Below are 27365 nucleotides of genomic sequence, written 5' to 3'. Positions count from 1 at the left end.
CAGAATGTTAGCATCTCACAATATGGGTAGGGACCTGGAGGTTCTACTGAAGAAATTGGTGCAGATGTGGGACATCCTTTTCCTCCAGGACCAGCAGAGGATGCCGTTACACCTGATCATGCCATCCTGCTCCAAAGGTCAGTGCAATCCCACTTGTCTGAATGGATGTCCAACACTATAGGAAGAAGGTCAATGACCTACATTCTGCCACCATAAGTGCCATCATGTTCTCTTTGATGCCTCACACTCCCTGTAGCTCTGATACTGCTCCCATCTCCCACCAAGGATACAATGCTCCCCCATTCTCACTGTTGCCTGCAAAGCTTCCCTCAGTCACTGTCACCCAGCCTGAATGCCTGACACCACTAATCATACATGGTCTCTGCACTGCGTACTCTCTCACTCACTCACTCAGGACACCTCTTTAAGTGCATCAACAGGAACAACTGTGACACCCACTTTCATCTCCTCTAATACCCACATGTCTCTCATTCCAGGAGGGAAACAGCCTGCAATAGGGCAGGAAAATGAAGACAGATGGTGGACTGCCCCATATTTGGTTCCTTATGTGGAGCGGATCCTGACTGATCATGTCCAAGTATCTGGACTTGGATCAGAATATGCCTTGGCTGACTGTGCCAGGACCCCATGACTGAAGGCTGTCACTCTTGTCTACATGTGATATTGGAGAGTATTTAAAAAGTTATAATTCCCCTTAATCGGCAACTAGATGCTACCTAGCATGAAACTCAAATTACCACTTGGCAGAAACATTAAAGATGCAACATATTGCTCCTGACATTGAGATTAGCCTTGTTGGAATTCTCATTTGATTTCACTCCAGATCTTGCCATTGCCCATGATGTTCAGGGCCCTATCCTGAGAAGATTTTGCTCTTGATCTGTATTTTGCAGAAAAAGTGCACAGGCTTTAAGGAGACAGAAAGACTTGTCGCAGGAATGCTGGTCTCTGACTTGCTGTCATAGCCACAGTATTTATGTGGTAGCCACAGTATAGTTGACTACAAGTTAGGTTTTAATTTCTGGGTATCGGTTTGGTGTAATATAAGGATGGATGTGAAGCAATCATGACAGAGTGTCACTTAGCACTGTTTTTAATCCACAAGCTCAGCCCTGGATTTAGCAAGTGAAACAATGCAAGAAGATTGTGTGGAATCAACCCAATTATACTGAAGCTTCACTGAAATACTTCAATGGTTTAATTCAAATTTTGTATGATAAATTGAGCTGACAGATGAAACCAGACAGTATATGGTGCAAACAGGTGACAGAAGAATGCATTGGTTAAGAGTTGGCACTTGAATCAGCACTGGACCAATCCCATGGGAGGTCTGGTGTAATCTGGTGGTCGTTAAGAGCTTGGAAACTTTCTTTGAAAATTAACTCATTCATCCCTGTTAAGTGGCTATAAATCAAACCATGAAGTTAGAGTGTAATTCACTGTGACATCTTGATATCTTATGAATATGTTCCAAATGTAATTGTCCATTGCAACCAAGGATCAGTTTGTCCAAGAAGAGATGTATCTATGTAGTGTCTTTCATAATCTCAACTCAAAGGGCTTTACAACCAATAAAATAGCCGTTCTAATGTGAGAAAGGCAAAAGTGAATTTGCATACAGAAAGATCCCATGAACATTCAACAGGTGCCAGTCTTTAGTCTATACCATTTGCTTTATGTTGCGTCAGAAAATGGCCAAGCACACTAGATGCAGTAAAGGCTGTGGGATCTTTTTGGCCCACATGACAGATAGAGAGTTCCATGATCTTAATCCAGCTAGGGCTCCATAATGAAATTCACTGGTTGGACATGGGTGGGGCACTACCAGCTTCCAAGGGATACGTGGGATGGGCAGTGTATTCTGGCCTGGCCGGTAAAGCTTACATCACAAGAAAAAAATTGTACCAAAAAAAATGTGCAGTCTGCTCATTTGAGTGATCTTTTAAGCCCAGTTGGATGTAACCTTGCTGTCCACCATGCAGATGCAACATTAGTGCAGCAACATGGTGACTGATGCATACAGCTTTAAAGCAGCCCACATCTCTTAAAGGAGAGGGGATAAGGGCTGGAAGCCATTGTTGTAGAGAGTCTGACATGAGAAAGAAAGCATAGGAAATAGCATAACATGCGATTGAGCAGGTACCAAGATTGTTGAACGCTGGAGCTCATGGTGGAAAGATGGTCAATATGTTTGGGGGGTTGGAGGAGGGGGAGGCGATCTCTAACCATGTGGTCAAATTGTAGTGTGAGCAGACGGCTGCAGAGGTGAATTACAGCAAGCAAGGACTAAACTGCAACACTGCAAGAAGATCAGTGATCTCACATAAATAGTCAAGTTCAGTGAATATGAATGTCATATACAACCAGCTGAATCCAGGAAGTACAACCTTGTCAAGCTAAGGAGGAAAAGCAAGCCAACAATGAAGATCAAGATGCACTATCACTCAATATCACACTCAGGGCCATTAATCTGGTCAAAGATAGGAACAGTGCTAATGTCAGCTCACCAGAGGGCACACATGCTCCGCTGCAGAGGGATCAGATGTGAATTCTGATGGGACAGTGTGATGAAAAACATGAACGTTGAGTGCACAATAAAATTCTTACTGCATTGGAAAGCCTGTCAGAAAGAATACAGTCAATATCAAGAAGCATAGAGGAGTTTGGCACCAAATCAGCTCAGGTTTTATTCAGAATCTGCAGCCCAGATCTGCCAGTATGGCTGATTCCTTTGTACACTTGCAGATCAAGAAAAATCCATCTTCAGATGGCTGTTGTCTCAACTTCTACTGCAGCACATACAGCTGAAACCCACTGATTCACTGTAACACAAGAGACAATATGGCATTCAGTGCAACACACATAAAACAAAATGTACGAATGCTATTCTGGAGCTTGAAGTGCTCAAGTAGCACCTAAAAGAAATTAGCAAGTTCAAATTTCTTAACCATTCATTCAAGTTTACCTTCTATACTTCACTTGAAGCAATAAACTATTATATTTGGCATGCTTCCTTGTATTCTTACCTAAAGTTACTCCATAACACATACATGCTTTGAAGCAGTAAGATGATCAACCTAAATTTCAAATAATTAAAGTCTGAAAATAATTGATTTCCATCCTTATTGTGTTCATAGACTTAAATCCCTCAGAGTGACAAAAAACACAAGTCGCACCTGTTACATTTTCAATGGATTCCAGTTAGAACATCAGAAATTTAGAATTGTTTCTCCCGGAAATTTCAGGTAGGCTGCCTAAAGATATGCTGGTGTTGAGGAAGATAGGGGTTTTGGATTTGATCACTTTGGGATTATTGATTTGTGGGTTGGATGGATAATGCCCAGGTTGCAGGAGGGAAGGCAAATAGAACAGTCCAGACCTGTTGCTGGACCAATAATATGTTCAAGAAAACCAACAAAAAGAGTACACAAGGCAATAATTTCAGCGAGTACCTGTGCCGTTTTACTAGGACCTCTCAAAATCTTATTTCTGTATCTATACTGTCACTAATGATGCTGGACACTTTGCAAACATTGGCACTCAGTTTTATTTCAGCTAGTGGAGACCTTAGCAACAGGCACATCTGGATGAAGATGTTGGAAGACCTTTAGTCTTGATTTGGGCATACAATGCTGAGTTTTCTCCCATTAGTTGTCTAACTGTCCATCATTATTCAAGGCAGGATGTGGCAGAGCAGAACTATGACCTGAGCTATTGATAATATGCTTCTGTTGCTGTTTACTATGCATGCAATCCTCTGTTAAAACATCACACAAATGGTTCCTCATGTTATGAAGGTGTAGAGGTGTACTGTACCTTAAGAAGAGTTAAAAGCTAGCAGAATTACCTGACAGCACCAAGTGTTCTGAACCAGATAACATGTAACATTTTGGCCCAGCAGCTAGAGTAGCTGGTTGCCTGGAGACAAAAACAAATTTAAATTTGGCCAATCAGCTTAAATTATACCTAAAATATACCAAACTCCAATCAAGTTTGAACTTGGTATTTTGACAATATTAAAAACCAATGACACAATCCGATGCTTTGGGGGTATAAAAACAGAAAATGTGAACAATTGAGAAGAGAACTGCCAAGCCATCAACATCAGCAAACTGTTCACAGAATAGCTTTCTAAAAGTACATTTATCTATTAACCACCTGTGAAAGAGAACTCCTAAGAAGAAGAAAATCTACAGAATAAGATACAAAATGAAGACTTGACTGGTTGGTTTTGAAATTTGAATTTTGGTAAATCTTAAGCAGGGGTTTTATCGAACTAGGTTAGAAAAAAGAATTGTAAATAGTTGTTAATTAATTATTCCTTGTTAGACTTGAAGAAGTAAAGTTGTTACTTTTTACTTTAAATAGTTCTTGGCCTCTCGAATGTTAGCAGATTACCGCACGGGGGTAAATCACTCCTGTGTTGCTAATTTAAATTAGCGGGGGTAGGGGTTTACCCCTTGTCGTAACACTCATGTTCAAGTATACCTGCTCCTGGTTTCATCTTCCATATTCCTCATTGAATTGAAGTTCCTCACCTGGCTTGATGAGTTTGCTGTAGTGTGAGGTTACAGACTGCGAATCTATAATTCTCCTTCCCCTGTTGGCCCACAGACCTCGTGGATGATCAGTTTTGAAGTCAAGACTTATTCTTTAGCCAGCTAACTTGGCTGCTGAACTGCAGAAGATCTCAAATGTTTTAATTGATGAATAGTTGAAAATCGGTTTTAAGAGTTTGCAGCAAAAGTAAGTAGGAATTAAATTATTTAATTAGAGCAATTAAAGTTAAGAGTACAAACCCTTTCTTATATGAGGTCTGGTCTGTCTACATCTAGAATACAGATGTAGATACAGAATACCTTTGGTGCTGAACAAAGGTTCAGTTGGGACCCACTCAGTTCATACATGATGCGTTGCATGGAATGTCGATGAGATGGCCTTTTGGAGCAGTTTGTGGTGGAGTGAGGTGCAGTAAGGCAGGCTTTATAAGGGAGCTTCAGGTGAAGGAACCCTTAGGAGGCAGTGGTCATAATATGATTGAATTTAGTCTGCAATTTGAAAGGGAGAAGATAGAATCAGAAGTAACAGTATTATACCGGAATAAAGGCAATTACAGAGGCATGAGGGAGGAGCTGAATAGAATTGATTGGGAGAGGAGCCTAGCAAGAAAGACAGTGGAACAGCATTGGCAGGAGTTTCTGGGAGTAATTCAGGAGACACAGCAGCGATTCATCCCGAGTAAAAAGAAACATGTTACTGGCAGGATGAGGCAACCATGGCTGACCAGGAAAGTCAGAGATAGCATAAAAGAAAAAGAGAAAGCATATAATGTGGCAAAGGGCAGTGGGAAACCGGAGGATTGGGAAGCTTACAAAGACCAACATAGGGCAACAAGAAAAGAAATAAGGAGGGAGAAGATTAAATATGTGGGTAAACTAGCCAGTAATATAAAGGAAGACAGTAAGAGTTTCTTCAGATATATAAAGTGCAAGAGTGAGGCAAAAGTGGAGACCGGGCCACTGGAAAATGATGCTGGACAGATAGAAGTGGAGAACAAGGAAATGGCTGAGGAATTGAATAATAACTTTTCAGCAGTCTTCACAGAGGAAGACACAAGTAATGTACCAAGAATTCAAGAGAGTGAGGAACAGAGCTGATTACGGTGGCCATCGCCAAGGAGAAGGTGCTAGAAAGACTGAATGGGCTGAAGGTAGATAAATCACCTGGACCAGATGGACTACACCCCAGAGTTCTAAGGGAGATATCTGGATGCATTAGTGGTGATCTTTCAGGAATCACTAGAACCCTGTTTAAAAAGGGAGTAAGGCAAAAGACAGAAAATTAAAGACCAATTAGTTTAACCTTGGTAGTGGGTAAGATCCTAGAATTTATGTGAAGGATGACATTTCTGAATACTTGGAGGTGTATGGTAAAATAGGGCAAAGTCAGCAAGGGGAGGTCATGCCTGACAAATCTGCTAGAATTATTTGAGGAAGTAATGAGTAGGTTAGATGAAGGAGAGCCAATGGATGTTATCGATCTGGACTTCAAAAAGGCCTTTGACAATGTGCTGGACAAGAGGCTACTGAGTAAGGTAAGGGCCCATGGTATCAGAGGCAAGGTGCTAGCATGGACATAAGCTTGGCTCTCTGGCAGGAAGCAGAGAGTAGGGATAAAAGGGTCCTTCTCAGAATGGCAGCTGAGAAATGCGAGGTGCTGCAATTTGGAAAAGCAAATCTTAGCAGGACTTATATACTTAATGGTAAGGTCCTAGGGAGTGTTGCTGAACAAAGAGACCTTGCAGTGCAGGTTCGTAGCTCCTTGAAAGTGGAGTCGCAAGTAGATAGGATAGTGAAGAAGGCGTTTGACATGCTTTCCTTTATTGGTCAGAGTACTGAGTACAGGAGTTCGGAGGTCATATTGCGGCTGTATAGGACATTGGTTAGGCCACTGTTGGAATATTGCGTGCAATTCTGGTCTCCTCCCTATCGGAAAGATGTTGTGAAACTTAAAGGATTCAGAAAAGATTTACAAGGATGTTGCCAGGGTTGGAGGATTTGAGCTATAGGGAGAGGCTGAACAGGCTGGGGTTGTTTTCCCTGGAGCATTGGAGGCTGAGGGGAGACCTTATAGAGGTTTACAAAATTATGAGGGGCATGGATAGGATAAATAGGCAAAGTCTTTTCCCTGGGGTCGGGTAGTCCAGAACTGGAAGGCATAGGTTTAAGGTGAGAGGTGAAAGATATAAAAGATACCTAAGGGGCAACCTTTTCATGCAGAGGGTGGTATGTGTGTTGAATGAGCTGCCAGAGGATGTGGTGGAGGCTGGTACAATTGCAACATTTAAGAGGCATTTGGATGGATAAATGAATAGGAAGGGTTTGTAGAGATATGGGCCGGGTGCTGGCTGGTGGGACTAGATTGGGTTGGGGTATCTGGTCAACATGGACGAGTTGGATCAAAGGGTCTGTTTCTGTGCTGTACATCTCTATGACTCTATTTACTGTTTTTTTTTCCTAATTTTAAACTTGTTACTGAACAGTTTACTGGGATTAGCTTTGTAGAATTCTGAAAACTTGAGTTAAGTTTCTGCAAATGTCTATTCTTTTCTAATGAGCTGCCAGAGGAAGTGGTGGATGCTGGTACAATTGCAACATTTAAGAGGTATTTGGATGGATATATGAATAGGAAAGGTTTGGACGGATATGGGCCAGGTGCTGGCTTTTGGGACTCGATTGGGTTGGGATATCTGGTCGGCATGGACAGGTTGGACTGAAGGATCTATTTCCATGCTGTACATCTCTATGACTTTATGACTATATAAGTGGTGTTCCGCAAGGCTCAGTGTTGGCACCACAAAGTTTCACTTTATACATAAACAATCTAGATGAAGGAACTTATTGGCATTATGGGTAAGATTGCAGATGATACAAAGATAGGTCGAGGGACAGGTAGCATTGAGGAGGCAGGGAGGCTGCAGAAGGATTTGGACACGTTAGGAGAGTGGGCAAAGATGTGGCAGATGGAGAATCACATGGGAAAGTGTGAGGCCATGCACATTGGTAGGACGAATAGAGGCATAGTCTATTTTCTAAATGGGGAGAAAATTCAGAAATCTGAAGTGCAAATAGACATGGGAGTCCTAGTCCAGGATTCTGTCAAGGCAAACATGCAGGTTGAGTCAGTAGTTAGGAAGTCAAATGCAAAGATGGCATTTAGTTTGAGAGGACTTGAGTATAAAAGCAGGGAGCTGACACGGTATAAGGCTCTGGTCAGACCATATTTAGAGTATTGTGTGCAGTTTTGGGCCCCTTTTCTCAGGAAGCATGTACTGACCCTGGAGCATATTCAGAGGAGGTTCACAAGAATAGTGCCAGGAATGAAGAGCTTAACATATAAGGAACATTTGAAGTCTCTGAGTCTGTACTCAATGGACTTTAGAAGAATAAGGGGGATCTAATTGAAACTTACTGAATACTGCATGGCCTGGACAGAGTAGATGTTAGGAAGATGTTTCCATTGTTGGAAGAGATGAGGACCAGAGGGCACAGCTTTAGAGTAAAAGGAAAGACCTTTTAGAAAGGAGAAAAGGAGAAACTTCAGCCAGAAAGTGGTGCATCTATGGAATTCTTTGCCACAGAAACTGCAGAGGCCAGGTCATTGAGTATATTTAAGACTGAGACAGATAGGTTCTTGAGGATCAAGGGTGATGGGGACAAAATGGGAAAATGGCATTGAGAAACTTATCAGCCATGATTGAATGGTGGAGTAGACTTCATGAGTTGGATGGCCTAATTTCTACTCCTATGTCTTATGGTCTTATGAGTTTAAGGGCCCATCATTATCAAAATAGGTTGAGTAGGCTAGAAAGTTTAATAAAGTATCAACTTTAAAGAGGTACAACAGAAATATTTAAAATTATGAAACGACCTGGTGGACTAGTTTTACTTCCAGAGGATGACTGGAAACATCAGTGTAACTTTATCAAGAAACCTAATTTTATTATGGATTCTTGAATCATCAATTCCCAGAATAGGTGGAAAGATTGGGGATTCAATGCAATGTTTCAGAAGGGAGCTGGGTGAGTCTTTGAGAGTGAAATGCATATCAAGTTTTTGGATCTTCAATAGAAACTAGTGATACAATTCACTAGAAATTAATGAGTCACAACCAGAAATTGGAATGTTTTAAGAGAATGTGTTTTCCTAAATTGGTCAACAGGCTATTTCCTCTTTCAGCTTGCTTTTCCCATCAAGGGTAACAGGTTGGGTTGCAGTTGTTGATGGATGTAATTTGTATCATGTTGCAATTGACAGGCTTCATCAACCTGCCAGCTTTCTCTTTCTAGAAATAAGGCATATAATTCAGACATTAAGTACATCAGTTTCACTGCCATTCTATAAAGAGCCAAGTTTCTTTCATGAGGGCAGTCACTAAAGTTTTTTGAAATGGAATGTCTCTATCAGAGCACTGTGAGTACTGAGAAACTGCCACACAGCCCACAACTCTTGGTTTGGAGGATGGGATTTTGACCTGTCCGTCTTCCTTCCCACCTATCCGCTTCACCCTCCTCTCCAACCTTCACCCTCAACTTCATCTACTTATCACATCCTCAGCTATCTTCCTCCCACCCCCAGCCCCTCCCATTTATCTCTCAATCCCCTTGGACCACCTCCTCATTCCTGAAGATCTTATGCTCAAAATGTCAATTCTCTTGCTTCTCGGATGCTGCATGACCGGCTGTGCTTTTCCAGCACCACACTCTTCAACTCTGATCTTCAGCATCTGCAATCCTCACTTTCTCCCATGCACAGATAAAAAACATTTCAGCTTGGCTTTCTGATATTTCTGATAGTTGATCAGAGCTTTAGTTAGACTCTGAGATGTTACAATACAGACAGAAGCCATTTGGCCCATAGTGTCCACTTCAGGCAACACATTTCTGACTATATTAATTGCATTTTCCAACTTTTGTCCCCAAGTGCTGGAGGGAATGTCAACAGGAAAGTTTAAATACTGCTTAAATGTTTTGAGTGTTTCTGTTTCAGACTGCCTTTCCAGGCAGTGAGTTCCAGAGTCCCACCACCTTATGTGTGAAAATATATTTTCCTCAACTAGCTTTCACATTAAGTCTATGCCCCCTGGCTATTGTGGCCTCTCCTAGTTGGAAAATTGCCAGCCTATCTACCCTACCTGTTCCCCTCATGATCTTATACACATCTCTCAGGTTCTGTCTCAACCTTTACTGCTCGAAGGAAAACAAGCCCGACCTATCTTTTCCTCTTAGCTCAGACCCTCCAGCCCAGGTAGCATCCTGGTAAATCTGTTCTGCACCCTGTCTAATGCAATCACGTCCTTCCTACAAAATCATGACAAGAGCAAGATGCCTTACTCCAGTTGTGGATGAACCAAAGATTTACACAGCTCCACATCATCTCCAGTCTATTGTTTTCTATGCCTTGGCTAATAAAGGCAAGCTTCCCTTTTGCCTTTTACCAAAATTACTTAGCTGCCTTGCTCCCTTCAATATGCATATCAAGGTCCTTCTGATCTTCACTAATATCAGGGTTCTACTATTTAGAATGCTGTCTTGTGAGCAGTCCCCAAATTCATATTCTCTGCTCTCATTTTCACTAATTCACCTTCTCTTCTGCCCTGGCCTGCTCTCAATAATCCCTTTGTCTACCTACACCTTTCATATATATCTCTCCCTGGGCTCTATCTCTTCCAATCTGCTCACCCTACCACAACTTTACCTTTAGCATAAATGCCACATTTTCCCAGCTGCTATCAGCTCTGATGAAGAGTTACTGGACTTGAAACGTTAACTCTATTTCTCCACACAAATGTTGCACAGATTTGCTCAGGTTCGCCAGCAATTTTGTTTCTGATCTGCAGCATCTGCAGTTCTTTCTTTTATTTGGGGTGAATTCCATTTGTTCCTGCCCTGCCCAGCTGACCAGTCCATTGATATCCTCCTGCAATTTGTAACTATCCTACTCATGAATTGCAACTCTGCTAATTTTCATACAATCAGCAAACTTCTTGATCATACCCCTTACATTTCAGTCTAAATCCCTAATGCACACCAGTAGTAAGGGCCCCAGCAACTAACCATGCAGAACCTCCCTGGACACAGACTCCCAGTCACAGAAACCTGCTTTCATCATCACCCTCTGCTTCCTGCCTCTCAGCAAATTTTGAATACCACATACCACTTTGTCTTAGACCCCATGGGCTCTTACTTACTTGGCCAGTCTGCCAAGAGGTTCCTTGTCAAAAGCCTTGTTAAAGATCTTGTATTCAGCACTCTTAGTTACTTCCTCAGAGAAGTTAACTAAATTTGTTACCCATGAAATTTCCCTAACATATCCATACTGACTATTCCTGATTAATTTGTTTTTCTCCAAATGCAGATATAGTCTGACCCTCTGACTTCTTTCTATTACTGCCTCCACCACCTAGGTTAGACTGACAGAACTGTGATTTCCTGGTTTATCTCTTCCTCCCTTTTTAATAATGGAACAAGCTGGCCTTCCTCTGGCACCTCACCTGTGGTTTGAAAGTGTTTGTTACTGCTAGGGGTTCTGACCTGATGTCCATAAAAATGATTCTGAACTTCCAGTTGCCTGCCACTTCAATGCACCGCCATGTTACCATGACAACATTTCTGCCTCAGGCCTGCTGCAGTGCTCCAGTGAGCTTCAGCATAAGCACGAAGAACAGCATCTCATTTTCAGCTTGGAGAACTTGCAACCTTTTGACCTCAGCACGAGTTAAATAACTTTACAGCCTGATTCTGTCCTTCCATGTTTTTATCTACCCCCACACCCTGAGTCCTGTCATGACATGAGTTGCTTTCAGCACAGCCTGTCTCCATTCTCTCCTATTCTTCACTCTCATTTTCACTAATTCAGCTTCTCTTCTGCCCTGGCCTGCTCTCAATAATCCCTTTGTCTACCTACCCCTTTCATGTAGATTGCTGTCTGGGTTCTATCTCTTCCAATCTGCTCACCTCCCCCTCCCCCTATCCCAACCTCACCTTCAGCATAAATGTCACATTTTCCCAGCTGCTTTTGGTTCTGATGAAGAGTTACCAGACTTGAAACGTTAACTCTACTTTCTCCCCACAAATGTTGCACAGATCTGCTCAATTTTGCCAGCAATTTTGTTTCGAATCTCCAGCATCCACAGTTCTTTTTTTTTACCCCTGATATCTCCTTTCCGAAACAGTTGCATTTCCAAGTAGTTGCTCCCAGTCCACTTGGGCTAAATCATATCTTATCTTAGTAAAATTAACCTTTGCCCAATTTAGAACTTTTATTCCCAGCTCATCCTTAACTTTTCCCAAAACTTTCCTAAATCTGAATTATTGTCTGTGTCTTCAAGATGCTCCCCTTACTGATAGGCCTTGCACCTGCCCAGGCTTATTTCCAGTTATTAGATCTAGAACAAAATTGAGCAGATCTGTGCAACATTTGTGAGGAGAAAGTAGAGTTAATGTTTCAAGTCTTTTTGAGCATTATATTTACTGGTTAAAAAAGTTCTGGATGCAACTTAAGAATTTTATTCGCTCCTTAACAAAACTATCCCAATTACTCTTTGTGTCGTCAGAATTCCCTACTTTGTCTTCCATATTATTAGAAGGTCAGGAATATTTGATAGACAACCAAAATTTGGTCAAATAAAATCTCTGAAATACAATTTGTTTGAAAATAATCCATGCATTGATGATGATGCTGTTGAAATGGATAAAGTGAAGCAAATTATATTCAGTTGTTCATGACGAACACAAAATGTGCCAACACAGATTCACATCTGTGCACGATGAACACTTACTGCCCTAAAGTTCTACCATTTTTGATGAAACTGCCACAAAACATAGTTTATTTCCGGCTTTAAAGGGGGAATGCCAAATTCAGTCCTCCATGTGCAAAGAACAGAATGATTACCAATAAAGAAAACCAAATTAATTTTGGCTTACAATATACATGATGTCGTCAACTCCGTGAATGATCATCTGTTTCATGGGGATGACAGTCTGATTAGGAACAGATGGCACAGTGAAAAACATCACCAAACCACTCTGGGACCCAACTACCAGTTTAATATCCAGTTCAAATTGATTTAGTAACATCTAACATTGATTACTTTTAACATGAATATTTACCTCATGTGCAGTAAAAACTGTAGTGTTGGCACAAGAGTGCTATAGAATACCATCTAACCCATGCAAAATTTGTTCTGGGAGTGCTTTATGTTGAAAGAGCATAAAAAGTTATAAATTGGTCCCTATAAGACATCTCTTTCATTTAAGTGAGATGCAGATGGTGTTACTAATGGTCCAAATGTTTCTTACTTTGCAATAATAATATCCCTGCACTTTTACCAATTCACTTGGGGATTGCAGTGCAGGAAGTGATGGATCCATCCCTGGGTGGTCACGAGCCACCATCCTTTTTGTTAATAGCCGAACACACTGCCAAATTGCGCCACAGAGGCTGGCAGGATTGCAGTGCAAAATCCTATTGCTTCCCCCATATCCGTTTTGTCTACTAAAGTGAATAATTTCCCAATGATGTAAGTCATAGCTGTTCTTTGGGCATCCTTTGCTTAAAACAGGTCGGATCCAAGCATTTTCCATGTCAAGTTCCCAGACTTAATATTATGATATCAAGCCAGATTGAGCAAATAGTTACACAGAGAAGCTGTTTCTGTTTTGCTCCAACATTATTGAAAAGATTAGCCTTAATAAGTCCATTTCCCTTGTTACCTATCTGATTTTTTAAAATTACAAATACTGCGATGGTAAATCTACTATAATAGCTTTTTTCCATGTCCATCAGCAACTGGATTGTGACTAGAGAAACTAATTTCTTGCAGTGTTCCTATAGCCACAAGCCAAAGATTCAATAATCCTTCTTCATAACAATAAGAATATTGATAGGAGCATCTAGCAAATCGAGACATCTGAGAACTGAACTCCTGACTAATACAATGTAGTCACGTTTATTGCTTAGAACCCTATGTGTAAATGTGGTGGTGTCTTTACCTCTGGGCTAGGTGGTCTGGGTTCGCATCCTATCCTGGGTGCATGCTAACATCGGTCTCAGTCCATATAATTTGACACCATCTTGACATAATTTCTGCTGAAGATGCTCAGCAGTTATTATTAGTATTGGTAGTTAACCATTTACTACAGAATAATATTATTACATCTCTCTGCACACGTTGAGAGTAGTGATTAATTGATTCAGCCTGGGAGGGTAGCAGAGCACTGATAATGTCTGGATGAGGCTAGGAATCTAACGACCTGGGATCGTGCCTTGAGCTGCTATGACAATTTGCAAAGTGGTAGTTGACAGAATTTAAGTTCAAAGCATAAATTTTTTAAAAAATGAAATTGAAGCAAGCCTCAGTAATAGTGACAATGCAACTATTGCTCTGTTGGTTTACATATGTCTTTTAGGGCAGAAAATCTGCAGTTATAACCTGGTTTGCCCCTTATGTGACTCCAGACCTCAGTAATGTGATTATGTTTTTCATGCTCTCCAACGGTAGCTCAGGACAAAAGGCCAGTGCTGTCTTTGTCAGTGATGTTCACATCCCGTGAAAGAAAAAAACAGAAAAGAAATTCATAAAATCTACTGCAAGGAGTCTGAATTGTACTAATAGGCGCAATATTGATTTCTTTTTTAGACTAAGTGTAATGTTGAACCTAAAAGCAGGAGGCACTCCACTTGCAGGGGTGGTGGAGTAGTCTCATGTAACTTAGCTCTTCTCAACTCATTGCATATACGTGCACTGGAAAAACGTCAAATCTTATGGGCAAGAACTTCTGAAGGCCACCAGGATGATCCAGGTGCCTAATTCCAGGCACTTAGACAGCACATCACTCACTGCAAGCCAGGAGCATCACTCACCCACTGGTCAGTCCAACTCAACCACGGAGATATCTGACACCAGCCAGAATAAGGCTCTGGGAACTTCACTGATGCCTCCCTGGACATGCTGCCCAAAAGAGAAGGGATGGTAAATAGATGGCCAACCTGATTGGCAAAGACAACCTGGCCCACGGTCACTACATTAGATTATCAGAGAACCTGGCTCAAGTGCCATCAAAGGGTAAATAACTTACTGCATTCTGACAGGGTAAGTGCCAACTGTTTAGTGCTTCAAGTCCCCTAATGTGGGCTGCTGTTCTAAGTTTGCCACTGTAGAGGACTGTCACACTGAAGAATGGGTGCCAGGCACTTCCATCAGCTACTTCTTATGCACTGAATATGTCTCAAGTGGCTGGTGCTTTCAATGGAGCATCACTTGCACTGCAGTAGTATTCATCTCTCACACATCCGGGGCTTCACAATTAAAACATGAAAGGACATCAGCTCATGCTGATCAGATCATAAACCTGTCATTTCAATGAGGAGAACACACAGGTGGGTTTTCAGCAAAGATTTGCATGGGACAAGCACTCAACCACTAAACGTACCTTCTGCCAGAACACCACAGAGATATCTCAGATAGACACCTCATAAAATGTTTTATTGTCTTTCACCTAATTTAACTCAATGATCAAACAGAACCACTTTTATTCAGAGCCCTTTACTCCTCAGATGCCCTATTGCATGTTATTTTCATAAGCAATGCAAAGGCAGGCATTCATTGATCTGGGGATTGACATTCCCATCTGTATCTATCAATATAAGGATAAAGCTCATATACCCATGCTCATGTTGCTTAATGCTTATCTCCTCCTATAGTAGAAGAACATGCGCAAGAAGTGCAAATGTCTCCAGGGAGAAATCGTGATGTGTGTTGGAGCAGGGATCAAGGATCCAGGGGAATACCCGTCACAAGGATTCTGATCCTTTTTGAGGAGCACAGACAGAGCTGGTAATAGATCAAGGGGCTGTGCCTGTGCTGACTAGAATATTTTGGGCATATTCATGCATTTTGCTGATGGATGTTTGAGGAATGTATGCACAAACCCGATATATTCCAGCATGGCTGCATCGTGACGCTCTGGTCTAGAACTGTGCAGGAGTTAAATGGATCAAAGCAAGCAAAATATTTGCATTGACTGCCAAACAAAAGAGCATAATGTCTAAATGTTAAAAAGAAATACTCCCTCTTGGGCTGGAATGCTTCCCAGTAATAGTTAGCTCCTAGTTCTGTGTCCACGTGTGTTAGTCCAAAGTAAACTAGTCTCATTTCTAGTTGCTATTAGACTCTCCCAGGTCCGTGTGCCACACCCAACCATTGCCCTAACTTCTTCATAGCTTGGCTTCCCTCAGCATTTCTGTTGGACACCCCTTCTTCGTTAACTGAGAAGACAGGTGTATGGTCCAAGGAATTTGTGGTGTTGAGCTTTGTAGGGCACTGCATGCCTGTGGCACACAGTTCAGTCTGACCCTTGGTGGCCATCATTATTCCCTGTGACACAGCCCTGCAACCATGGAATCATTAGCCTGTATAAATGCCTCATGTATAATTGCATAAGATTCAGCTGCCTGGGCCATTGTAAGCTCCTGCACAGCTTCACCTCCCACGACCATTAATGCTGTTTAGATTAGATTACTTACAGTGTGGAAACAGGCCCTTCGGCCCAACAAGTCGACACCGCCCCGCCAAAGCGCAACCCACCCATACCCCTACATTTACCCCTTACCTAACATATGGACAATTTAGCATGGCCAATTCACCTGACCTGCACATCTTTGGACTGTGGGAGGAAACCGGAGCACCCGGAGGAAACCCACGCAGACACGGGGAGAATGTGCAAACTCCACACAGTCAGTCGCCCGAGGCGGGAATTGAACCCGGGTCTCTGGCGCTGTGAGGCAGCAGTGCTAACCACTGTGCCACCGTGCTGCCCTAAAGTTGTCCTTCAGCAATGTATTACCTTCTTGTGACAAGAGTCTGTTAACCTTTATGCTGAACTGAATGCTTCTTTTTGCATAAAGTCATAACTGAGTGTTTGAAGAAAAGATCTTAATTTGGGTTTCTGTTTCACTTCACACACATTTGAATTGTTCAGAAACTCATGCCCAATTATTGACCCAATTGAAGAAAAGAATGGTGTGCATAAATCTTTCTTTCAATTCCTTTACCCTGAATCCTTCCCTTCTAACCTACACTTGCCCCATCATGATAGATAGTTTTCTCTTTCCTCAGACATCCTCTCTATCATGCTTCAATTACCCCTCCTTAGCCTACACCCAACTAGCACTCCATGTTAACCTTATGCTGTCCCTGATTCGAATCAGGTCCTTTACCCTCACCAACACATCCCATGACCCAATTGTGTTCACTGCTCTCAATACGCTGCTCCACTCTTCCTTGCCCTGCTTGCTCCTATCAGTGCGACTCTGCCAAAAGCCTTCATTTGAGCCTGGCATCTTTCTAGCTCTCCTAATAACTAAGTTCTGTACATTTAACTCCTAGCCATATGTTGCCACCTTTATCTGTAATTTTCTGTTTAGCCCTTCTGTTTGGACAGCATGGTGACTCAGTGGTTAGCACTACTGCCTCACAGTGCCAGGGATTTGGGTTCAATTTCAGCCTCGGATGACTGTCTGTGTGGAGTTTGCACATTCTCCCTGTGCTTGTGTGGGTTTCTTCCAGCTGCTTCAGTTTCCTCCCACAGTCTAAAGATGTGCAGGTTTGCTAGATTGGCCATGCTAAATGCTGGGTTACAGGGGTGGGTCTGGGTGGGAGGGTCTTTGAGGGTCAGTGTGGACTTATTGGGGGAAATGGCCTGCTTCCACACAATGATTCTGTGATCCTTCTCCTGCCTGATGTTGTCAGGTTTGCTCTCATCAAGCCACATGGTTGCCTCTCTTGAGCACAGTCTGCATACCATACACTATTAGCAGTACTCAACAACACCCTTCAACACTGATTAGGAATGACATTTCTCATGAGCTGAATGGACTGGGGAGTATGCATCTCCTGCACTGTAACAAATCTAGCAAAGTAAAGTCTTGGTTTTGAAAGGTTCATTCTACTGAAGAAATGTGTGCTCACCAGAATTTCCATGAACAACTCTAGCCTGCTAAGTAGCCCAATATGTTTTGTTGGTTCGAGAACCTATTTTACTCACTTTTGCCCAACAGTATTATGCCCATGAATGTAATTCCAGCAGGCTGGGAAATTGACTTTCTAATATTGATTATTTGTTCGACATAATTCCTCATGTGTAATGAAATTAAAACACTTTAATATAACCTGAACATGATAGATCAATACTGTACTTACATGGGCGTCAAAGAAAACAAAGTCAACTTCACAATTTTTTCCATCATGTTATAGATGCCTAATGCTTGCGTCATCTTTATTACTTCCTCTGTAACCTTTTAAAGGAAAATAATATCCTGTCCATGATTAGATTGACCAGAATTGATGAAGTCTTCCAGATGGTGTCTGACTAATGCCTTATGAGCAATATAACCTCTCCTGATTTTCTGCACTATACCATGCTGTAACAAAGTAGGACCTCACTTGCAATTATCATTCCATGTCAAAGACATAAAGCTTACAGCCCACATTCACACGCAACAATGTAATTGAATAAATGAATGGCGTGCTCACAAGCACGATTAGTAGTTACTTTTCAAGTGACGTTGCTGATATTAAATCAATAATTTTTTAAAATTTACTCTGTTATCAAGTAATCTTTTCTGTCTTGATGATCTAAGTTGTGTATTGCAAGTACGATCTCCAAGTAACATTAATGTACCCAGAACAGGGATTGAGTTAAATCTATATGCTACATTTATGACTTGTTTGATAAATTCAGGAAAGGGAGGTGATAATTCCATGATACTATAATTGTTCCTGAAGGTATTGCTAGGTGGATAATGCAGTTTACAACTTGGGGTTTTTAAAGAGAAAATTGAGAAAATTCTATGGATGGAATCTCTAATATCCACGCCACCACCCCTACCCCTGTCTTGGGAGTGCGTTGGGATTTGGGATAATCTATGTCATCAGGCAGGAGAACATGGAGTAGTGAGCCCTTTGCCTTCCCAATGACACCACTCCCCAATTAGTTCAGTAGTAAAAAATCTTCAGGTTGACCTTCCTTTCCCTAGGTCAATAAGGGTTTGAAGTGGATAAGTTAAGTATTACTTAAGGGCATCATTCTACCATTGCAGGTATGTCTGAGATGGTTGGGGGGAGTGAGGAGGTGGTGGGGGAGAGGGATGCTGAGGGGAGGTAGTTGCAGGGATGGTCCATGCCATTTGGATAGGTCAAAAGAGACACTCTGGTGGCCACCTGTGGACACAGACTGATGGGACAATTCTCCTTTTCAGGTATCCTGCAAATCATGTTTGCCTCCCGTTCCAGTAACAACCACCCCGGTTGTGAAGTATACCTCAGGCCACCTGAGACACTGTCTTTCTCCCTCTTGCCAGAGTCTGCCCTGACAGGTCTAGTCAGGCTCATTTTCCACTTTTCAGGTGCCTCCACGGTGGTGCCCTGTCCCAAGCCTCCTGCAGTACCACTTTTCCCTGTGGAGATGTTGGGCTGGATGAACTGTCAGCCGACAGCTCTCAAAGGTGAGATCTTTGCCGTGAAGATCCGAGGAATTGAGATGACAAGCAAATAAGTGCCTGATTTTTTAAATGAAATTCCCTACAGCATGGAAACAGGCCCTTCAGCCCAACAAGTCCACACCAACCCTCTGAAGAGTAACCCACCCAGACCCATTCCCTTACCCTATATTTACTCCTGAGTAATACACCTATCACTGTGGGTAATTTAGCCTGGTCAATTCACTTGGTCTGCGCATTTTTGGATTGTGGGAGGAAACTGGAGTGCCCGGAGAAAACCCATTCAGAGAATGTGCAAACTCCACATAGACAGTTGCCCGAGGTAGGAATTGAACCGGGGTCCATGATGCTGCAGTGCTAGCCACTAAGTCACCGTGCAAACATAATCCCATCTAGACTTTCAGAAATGGCCAAGGCAGGGTTGCAACTGGCCTTCAGGCTGGCAAAACAGAACCACTACCAAAGTCAATAGATTCAGCCCTATGTGTACATTTATTAGCCAAGATAGAACGACATGAATTGGCAGTAAATAAATAATTAACAGAAAGGTCACGAGTAAATAAAGCTCCGAAATGGGAATTTTTGAAGGTGCCTATTAATTATAAATCAAGACCTTAAGGGACAAGTCATTTGTCTTTTGTTTTATTTTTAAAGAAAATTTACGATTATTAGATGAAAAGAAAATGACCACAGTGTTATAAGGAAACACTTCATAGAGGTGAATGCAAGAAATTACAAATAATGTAAACCAGTGCAACCAAATTCTGAAAGGTCTATTTCTTTTGTGTGACTCAGTCGCCGTTGCAATACAGGTTTTTCAAACCTAAAATTATTTGGAAACACGAAGCAGAAAGTGAGCTAGTAATTGTTTAAAGGAAACAGTAAAACAGGGTGCTGACCACAAAAGTCCTGCTGTACATAGTCCTGTTGATGAATTTAGGAAACTTCAAGTCCACAATTGGCCGCAAAAATCAAAAGAGCTAGACACAAAGGCATGATCGGGGGGTAGAGTGCTCATGAGTCGTGGTTATATGTTATTGCATAAAGCATTAGTCAGACCCATCTGGAGGACTGTGTGCAGTTTTGGCCATCTAATCACAGGAAAGGTATTAATGCCCTTCAAATGGTACAAGGAAAATATAGATGACTCCAGTTAACTGGAATCTAAGTTCGGAAGAAAGGCTAATTAAATTGAGTTTGTTCTCATTAGAAAAGAATAGACATTTGCAGAGACTTAACTCAAGTTTTCAGAATTCTACAAAGTTAATCCTAGTAAACTGTTCAGTAACAAGTTTAAAATTAGGAGGAAAACAGTAAATAGAGTCATAGAGATGTACAGTACAGTAACAGACCCTTCGATCCAACTCGTCCATGTTGACCAGATACCCCCAACCCAATCTGGTCCCATCTGCCAGCACCTGGCCCATGTCCCTCCAAACCCTTCTATTCATATATCTATCCAGATGCCTTTTAAATGTTGCAATCTTACTAGCCTCCATCACTTCTTCTGGCAGCTCATTCCATACACGTACCACGCTCTTCATGAAAAATTGCCCTTTAGGTCTCTTTTATATCTTTCCCCTCTCACCCTAAACCTATGCTCTCTAGTTCTGGACTCCCTGACCCCAGGGAAAAGACTTTGTCTATTTATTGTATCATGCCCCTCATGATTTTATGAATCTCTATAACGTCACTCCTCAGATTCTGACACTCCAGGGAAAACAGCCCCAGCCTTTTCAACCTCTCCCTAGAACTCAAATCCTCCAACCCTGGCAACATCCTTGTAAATCTTGTTTGAGCCCTTTCAAGTTTCACAACATCATTCTGATAGGAAGGAGACCAAAATTGCAGGCAATGTTCCAAAAATAGCCTAACCAATGTCCTGTACAGCCACAACATGACTTCCCAACTCTTGTACTCAATACTCTGCTCAATAAAGGAAAGCATACTTTCACTTTCAGGGAACTATAAACCTGCACTCCAAGGTCACTTTGTTCAGCAACACTCCCCAGGACCTTGCTATTAAGTGTATAAGTCCTGCTAAGATTTGCTTTCCTAAAATGCAGCACCTCACATTTATCTAAGTTAAACTCCATCTGCCGCTTCATAGTCCATTGGTCCATCTGATCAAGATCCCATTGTAATCTGACGTAACCATCTTGGTTGTCCACTTCACCTCCAATTTGGTGCAATCTTCAAACTTACTAACTGTACCGCTTATGCTTACATCCAAATCATTTCTCTAAATGATAAAAAGTAGAGGGCCCAGCACCAATGCTTGTAGCACTCCACCGGTCACAGGCCTCCAGTCTGAAAAACAACCCTCCACCACCACCCTCTGTCTTCTCCCTTTGATCCAGTTCTATATCCAAATGGCTAGTTCTCCCTGTATTCCATGAGATCTAACCTTGCTAACCTGTCTCCTATGGGGAACCTTGTTGAACACCTGACTGAAGTAAATATAGATCATGCCCACCGATCTGCCCTCATCAATCCTCTTTGTCACTTCTTCAAAAAACTCAATCAAGTTTGTGGGACATGATTTCTGACGTACAAAGCCATATTGACTATCCTTAATGAGTCCTTACTTTTCCAAATATATGTACATCCTTTCTCTCAGGATTCCCTTCAACAACTTGCCCACCACCAATGTCAGGCTTACTGGTCTATTGTTCCCTGGCTTGTCGTTACCACCCTTCCTAAATAGTAACACCACATTCGCCAACCTCCAGTCTCCCGGCATCTCACCTGTGACTACCGATGACACAAATATCTCAGCAAGCGACCCAGAAATCAATTCCAGGCTTGTCACAGAGTTCTAGGGTACATCTGATCAGTCCTGGGGATTAATCCACTGTTATGTGTTTCAAGTCATCCGACACTTCCTCTTCTGTAAATGGACATTTTTCAAGATGTCACCATCTATTTCCTTACATTCTATATCATCCATGTCCTTTTCCATAGGAAGCACTGATGTAAAATACTCGTTTAGTATCTCCCCCATGTCTTGCAGTTCCACACAAAGGCCGCCTTACTGATCTTTGAGGGGCCCCATTCCCTCCCTAGTTACCCTTTTGTCCTTAATGTATTTGTAAAAACCCTTTAGATTCTCCTTAACTCTATTTGCCAAAGCTATCTCATGTCCCCTTTTGCCCTCCTGATTTCCCTCTTAAGTAAACCCCCAATGCCATTATACTCGTCTAAGGATTCATTTGCTATATCTTGTCAATACCTGACATATGCTTCCTTCTTTTTCTTAACCAAACCCTCAATTTCTTTAGTCATCCAACATTCTGTGAACCTACCAGCCTTTCCTTTCATCCTCACAGGAATATGTTGTCTCTGGACTCTCATTATCTCATTTCTGAAGGCTTCCCATTTTTCAGTCGTCCCTTTACCTGCGAACTCTGCCCCCAAGCCTTTGTAAGTTCTTGTCTAATACCGTCAAAATTAGCCTTCCTCCATTTAGAACTTCAATTTTTAGATCTGATCTATCCTTTTCCATCACTATTTTAAAACTAGTAGAATTACGGTCACTGGCCCTAAAGTGCTCCCCCACTGACACCTCAGTCAACTGCCCTGCCTTATTTCCCAAGAATAGGTCAAGTTTTTCACCTTCATTAGTAGGTACATCCACATACTGATTCAGAAAATTTTCTTGTACACCCTTAAGAAGTTCCTCTTCATCTAAACCCTTAATGCTATGGTATGTTTATGTTTGGAAAATTAAAATCCCCTACCATAACCACCCTATTATTCTTACAGATAACTGATATCTCCTTACAAATCTGTGTCTCAATTTCTCCCTGACTAGTGGGGATTCTATTATACAATCTCAATAACGTGATCATCTCAATTCAACCCAAATAACTTCCCTGGATGCATTTCCGGGAATATCCTCCCTCAATACATCTGTAATGCTATTCCTTATCAAAAATGCCACTTTTAAGTGATTCATATAAATAGATTCCAAACTTAATGAGGTGCGTTTCCAGAAGAAAAAGGTATTTAAAATGTACTAACTTATATTTTGTATCTCAGATGAGTCCTGGCCTGTTTGAAAAGGCAAGTTGTTATTGCCATTGAAGGAGTGCATTGAAAGTTCATCAGATTCGACCTCAGAATGGTGGAACAGTCCTGTGAAGCAGGATTGGGCAAACCAGGCCAATTTCAAAGAATGAGTAATGAACTCATTGAAACCTACTAAATACTTAACGAGGCAGTCAGGGTAGATACAGGTAGGATGGTTCCCCTGGTTGGGGCGTTGAGAACAAACTAAGAATAAGGGGGATGCAATTTAGGATTGATATGTGATTTATTTTAACTCAGAGAGTTGTGTACCTTTCAAATTCTGTAACCCAGGGGCTTGGGATGCTCAGTCTCTATATTTAAAGTAGAGATTGGTAACCAGAAATCTGCCAATGTTGAAATGGATTATAGGGACAATGTGAAAGGAGGCAATTGAGAACTCTTGCACTTACCTTCCCTGTGGCAGACAGCAGGTCAGAGATAACATGTGTTTGAATAATATCCCATTATTCTGTTAATTGTTATGGAATTGTAAATACTAGTGCTGTAGATTTGTGTTATCATTTTACTTCTGGGTTTTGTGTCATGGTGAAATGTGTGAAATCTTCTACTGTGTCCAATTGTACTGTAAAATCCCACCAATGTAATTAGAGATTTTGACCTTTCATACCTTTTATCTGGAGAAATTATTTTTAGTTGAACAACGTGAGTGAATGACTATTGGCGACAGCTGTGTTACTGGTGCTACTAGAGATGGGAACAATTGGATGGATGAATCAAGAGTATTGGCTCAGCATTAAAGCATAGTTATGTAAATGTGATCTTTGTCCCGTGCGGAGTTTTGGTGTTAATGTACTATGTTGCCTGGTGGCAAAAATGGTTATGGATCTGCAACATGAGATTTAGTCATCTCACTCAGACAGAGCGATATAGCATGACAGCAAAAGAAAACACAGTGATGCAATGTGAGTGGGAGGGGGAGTGCTTTAATGGAGTTCATGATGTAATATATTGTCTGCAGAATGAATAGAAAGAAATTCTCCATTTTATTTTTGCTTTCTGACATTGGAACATGCAATATTGTAACTCTATCCTAAACCATGAAATAAAATTCGAATCTTCCATGGTGATGCTCTTCATAGTGTAGACATCAGCGAGCAAAAGAAATAGCTTGTTACAAGCATGTGGGGAGGAAAAATCAGTTCCCTTCTTTTTAACCTCCTGTCAGTTGATTGTGATAACTACTTTTATTCCTTTTAGTTCACATCAATTAAAGATGTAATTAATTAGGTCTAAGTGACAAAGCTAATTACCAAATTTTCTTTATTGAGAGACAGAAGAATTTTAGCTCTAAGAAAACAAAAATAATAAACATGACATAAAATATATCTGTAAATATATGATAATTTTAATAAAATGAGTACATCTGGTATAGTTAGGGAAAATAAACGTTATACAATTCTTAATTCTTGAGCTGTTCAATGTTTAAACTGAGAGCACGGTAGTTTTATTGCTAGCTGATATTCTCTGGATGCATATAGGTTTCGGTGACCTATGAATAATTGTTTTCCTTATTGGCTTTTTCGTATTGAGCACTCTTTTCAGAATTGATGAGAAAAAAAAGACAAGAAAGAATTTTTCAGTCCTTGCTGGTATAAATCCATGTTCTTTGTCTTTAGTCTGCTGCTGAAAAACAGCCATTGAAAAACAGGTTAGCGTGTTTTCCTGAGTTTAACTTCATTGTCTTTCCAAACCAGATAACAAGCAGGTTAGTCTTTCATCTCCCAATTAGTGAAATTAACATAAAAGTATGAATTAAGACAGGACAAGTGAAATTTTGACATTGAATTAGTCACTTGATTTGGCAACAAGTTTAGCAAAAATGTTAATGTTAATATGGATAATTTTGTTTATTCTGAATCTGTCTCATGAAGCTTGCTTCAATTTGTGGTCAGTTGATCATTGCAGTTATTTTAAGTCTGTATTTCTTCATTTCTCAGAACTATTTTAGTCCATGAGTAGTCTCAGTTATAACATAGAAGTAAATAGTAGTTAAAGTTCAAGAGTCCATATTTAACATATTGTAACATTCTTTACAGAATTCTCCATCTCATGTTGATTCTGCATGATTCTGATGAAGCTCCAGCATAAGTATTTTTTTAATTTAGCCTGATAATTTGATGTTTTTTATTGTGGGTTTATGTTTTGTTTTTCAGTAAGCACGGAAGTAACCCCAGTTTGTCCAAAAGGGTGTGAGGTATGCTCCGAGTACAATGGATGTCTAAAGTGTTTGCCTAAATTGTTCATCCTTCTGGAAAGGAACGACATTCGGCAGACGGGCATTTGTTTGCCATCATGCCCAATTGGATACTTTGGTGTTCGGACACCAGAAATGAACAAGTGCAACAGTAAGTGGAAATTCCATATTCAATGCATTATGTTTGTAGTCTGCCATCGGATGTACTTATAACCTGTTGAACCAACAATGGAGAGTGTATTTATTTCTGTTTTGTTTTCTCTGCCAATATTTAACTTTGACAGATTCCTCAATCGGTACAGTTTCATCTTTACCCATTAATATCTTATACCTTGTTTGACAGGTCATTACCTTTGTGTGAGCATTGATAATGAATATCAACAAGCTTTACTTAGAATGGATGACCTTATTCCTGCAAGCATAGATAAATAATGACAAAATGAAGGGACATTGGACAAATTTTATCCTCATAATCAACCACCACTAATGTAATGTTAGTTCCTTAAAAACTATTCTGGTTGGCATTGACTAATTCAGTACATCTGATGAAAATTCCTTGGGGGATTTTGCTCAATGGGGTTGGTTACTCATCCAATATTACTTTCTGACACATTCAAATAACCTCATAATCAATTTTACGTAGCATTTATAACATTTTATTGGATTAATTTCTGCTAATTGTTAGCAAGTTGTGATTCCACATGCAACTACTAGTTTCAAAGTGGCTGCTTCTGGTTGTAGACCACTGACAGATTGATAACTGACAGTCAATATAGGAAAGATAAGAATTTCTTAATGCAAAGAGGTATCATAATCTGGAAAGGGAATGAAAACAATTATCAAAAGGGAATTGCATCAATAATTTAAGCTTTAAAAAAGAGCAGGAGAAGTTGAAATGATCTCTCAAGCCTGTTTCACCATTCAGAATGGTCTTGGTTGATGCACGGTTCAACTCTCTTCCCTAATTCCTGTCATCCTTGATATCTTTATAGTTTCTATTTATCTATCACAGCTATGAATATACTCAATAAATTAAGGGTGAGTTTTAGGGTGAGAGGGGAATGATACAAAAGAGACCTAAGGGGCAACTTTTTCACACAGAGGATGGTACGGGTATGGAATGAGCTGCCAGAGGAAGTGGTGAAGGTTGGTACAATTGCAACATTTAAGAGGCATTTGGGTGGTTATATGAATAGGAAGGGTTTGGAGGGATATGGGCTGGGTGCTGGCAGGTGGGACTAGATTTGGTTGGGATATCTGGTCGGCATGAATAGGTTGGACTGAAGGGTCTGTTTCTGTGTTGTACATCTCTATGACTCTATGACTCTAATTTGAAACACTCACAACTCCTGGTTAAAGAACTGTCTGCTCCTCTCAGTCTCAGGTTTACCAAGTTGATTTCTGGGGTGGCAGGGCTGATGTATGAGGAGAGATTGAATCAGTTAGAATTGTATTCAATGGAGTTTAGAAAAATGGCGGAGGTAGGGGGCTTTTGTAGAAGCATATAGCATTCTAACAGTTAGATACAGGAAGGATGTTTATGCTGGTTGGAGGAGTCCAGAAACAGCAGTCATGGTTTAAAGATAAGGGGTAAATATTTTAGGATTAAGATAAGGATAAATTTCTTCACCCAGAGACTGGTGAATCTATGGAAGTCACTACCACAGGAAACATTTGAGGCCGAAACATGTGTTTTGAAGAAGGAGGTGAGTGGGTAGCGCTTATGGCTAAAAGGATCAAGGAGGGATGTGGATATTGATCTCTGATCAGCCATGATCATATTGAATAGTGGACCAGGCTCAAGGGACCAAATGGCCTAGTCCTGCTCCTACCCTCTATGTTTCTATCTCAAATTGAATAGTGAACTTCTTATCCACTAGCTTGAGAATCCACAGCAGGTGAAAGCAGCCTTTATATCCACTCTGTTAAGCCCTCCAAGAATTTTTCTATGTCTCAATAAGAACACCTCTTATTCTTGTAGACTGGATAGCCCATTCAAC

The 27365-nt window shown here is 41.0% G+C and overlaps 1 protein-coding gene across 3 annotated transcripts in view; it reads left to right on the top strand.

Annotated features, from left to right (window-relative positions):
* The window catches only part of rspo1 (R-spondin 1), a 198426-nt gene that overhangs the window by 46625 nt on the left and 124436 nt on the right, over positions 1 to 27365 (top strand). For all 3 annotated transcript variants that reach the window (XM_072548529.1, XM_072548531.1, XM_072548530.1), the window contains exon 3: positions 25325 to 25516. In XM_072548529.1, coding sequence (XP_072404630.1) covers positions 25325 to 25516 — 192 coding nt within the window. The remainder of the gene's footprint in view (positions 1 to 25324; positions 25517 to 27365) is intronic.

This window comes from Chiloscyllium punctatum, chromosome 27 (genome assembly GCF_047496795.1).
Source record: "Chiloscyllium punctatum isolate Juve2018m chromosome 27, sChiPun1.3, whole genome shotgun sequence".
Lineage (NCBI taxonomy): Eukaryota > Metazoa > Chordata > Chondrichthyes > Orectolobiformes > Hemiscylliidae > Chiloscyllium > Chiloscyllium punctatum.
This window is presented reverse-complemented; position numbering and strand designations above follow the sequence as displayed.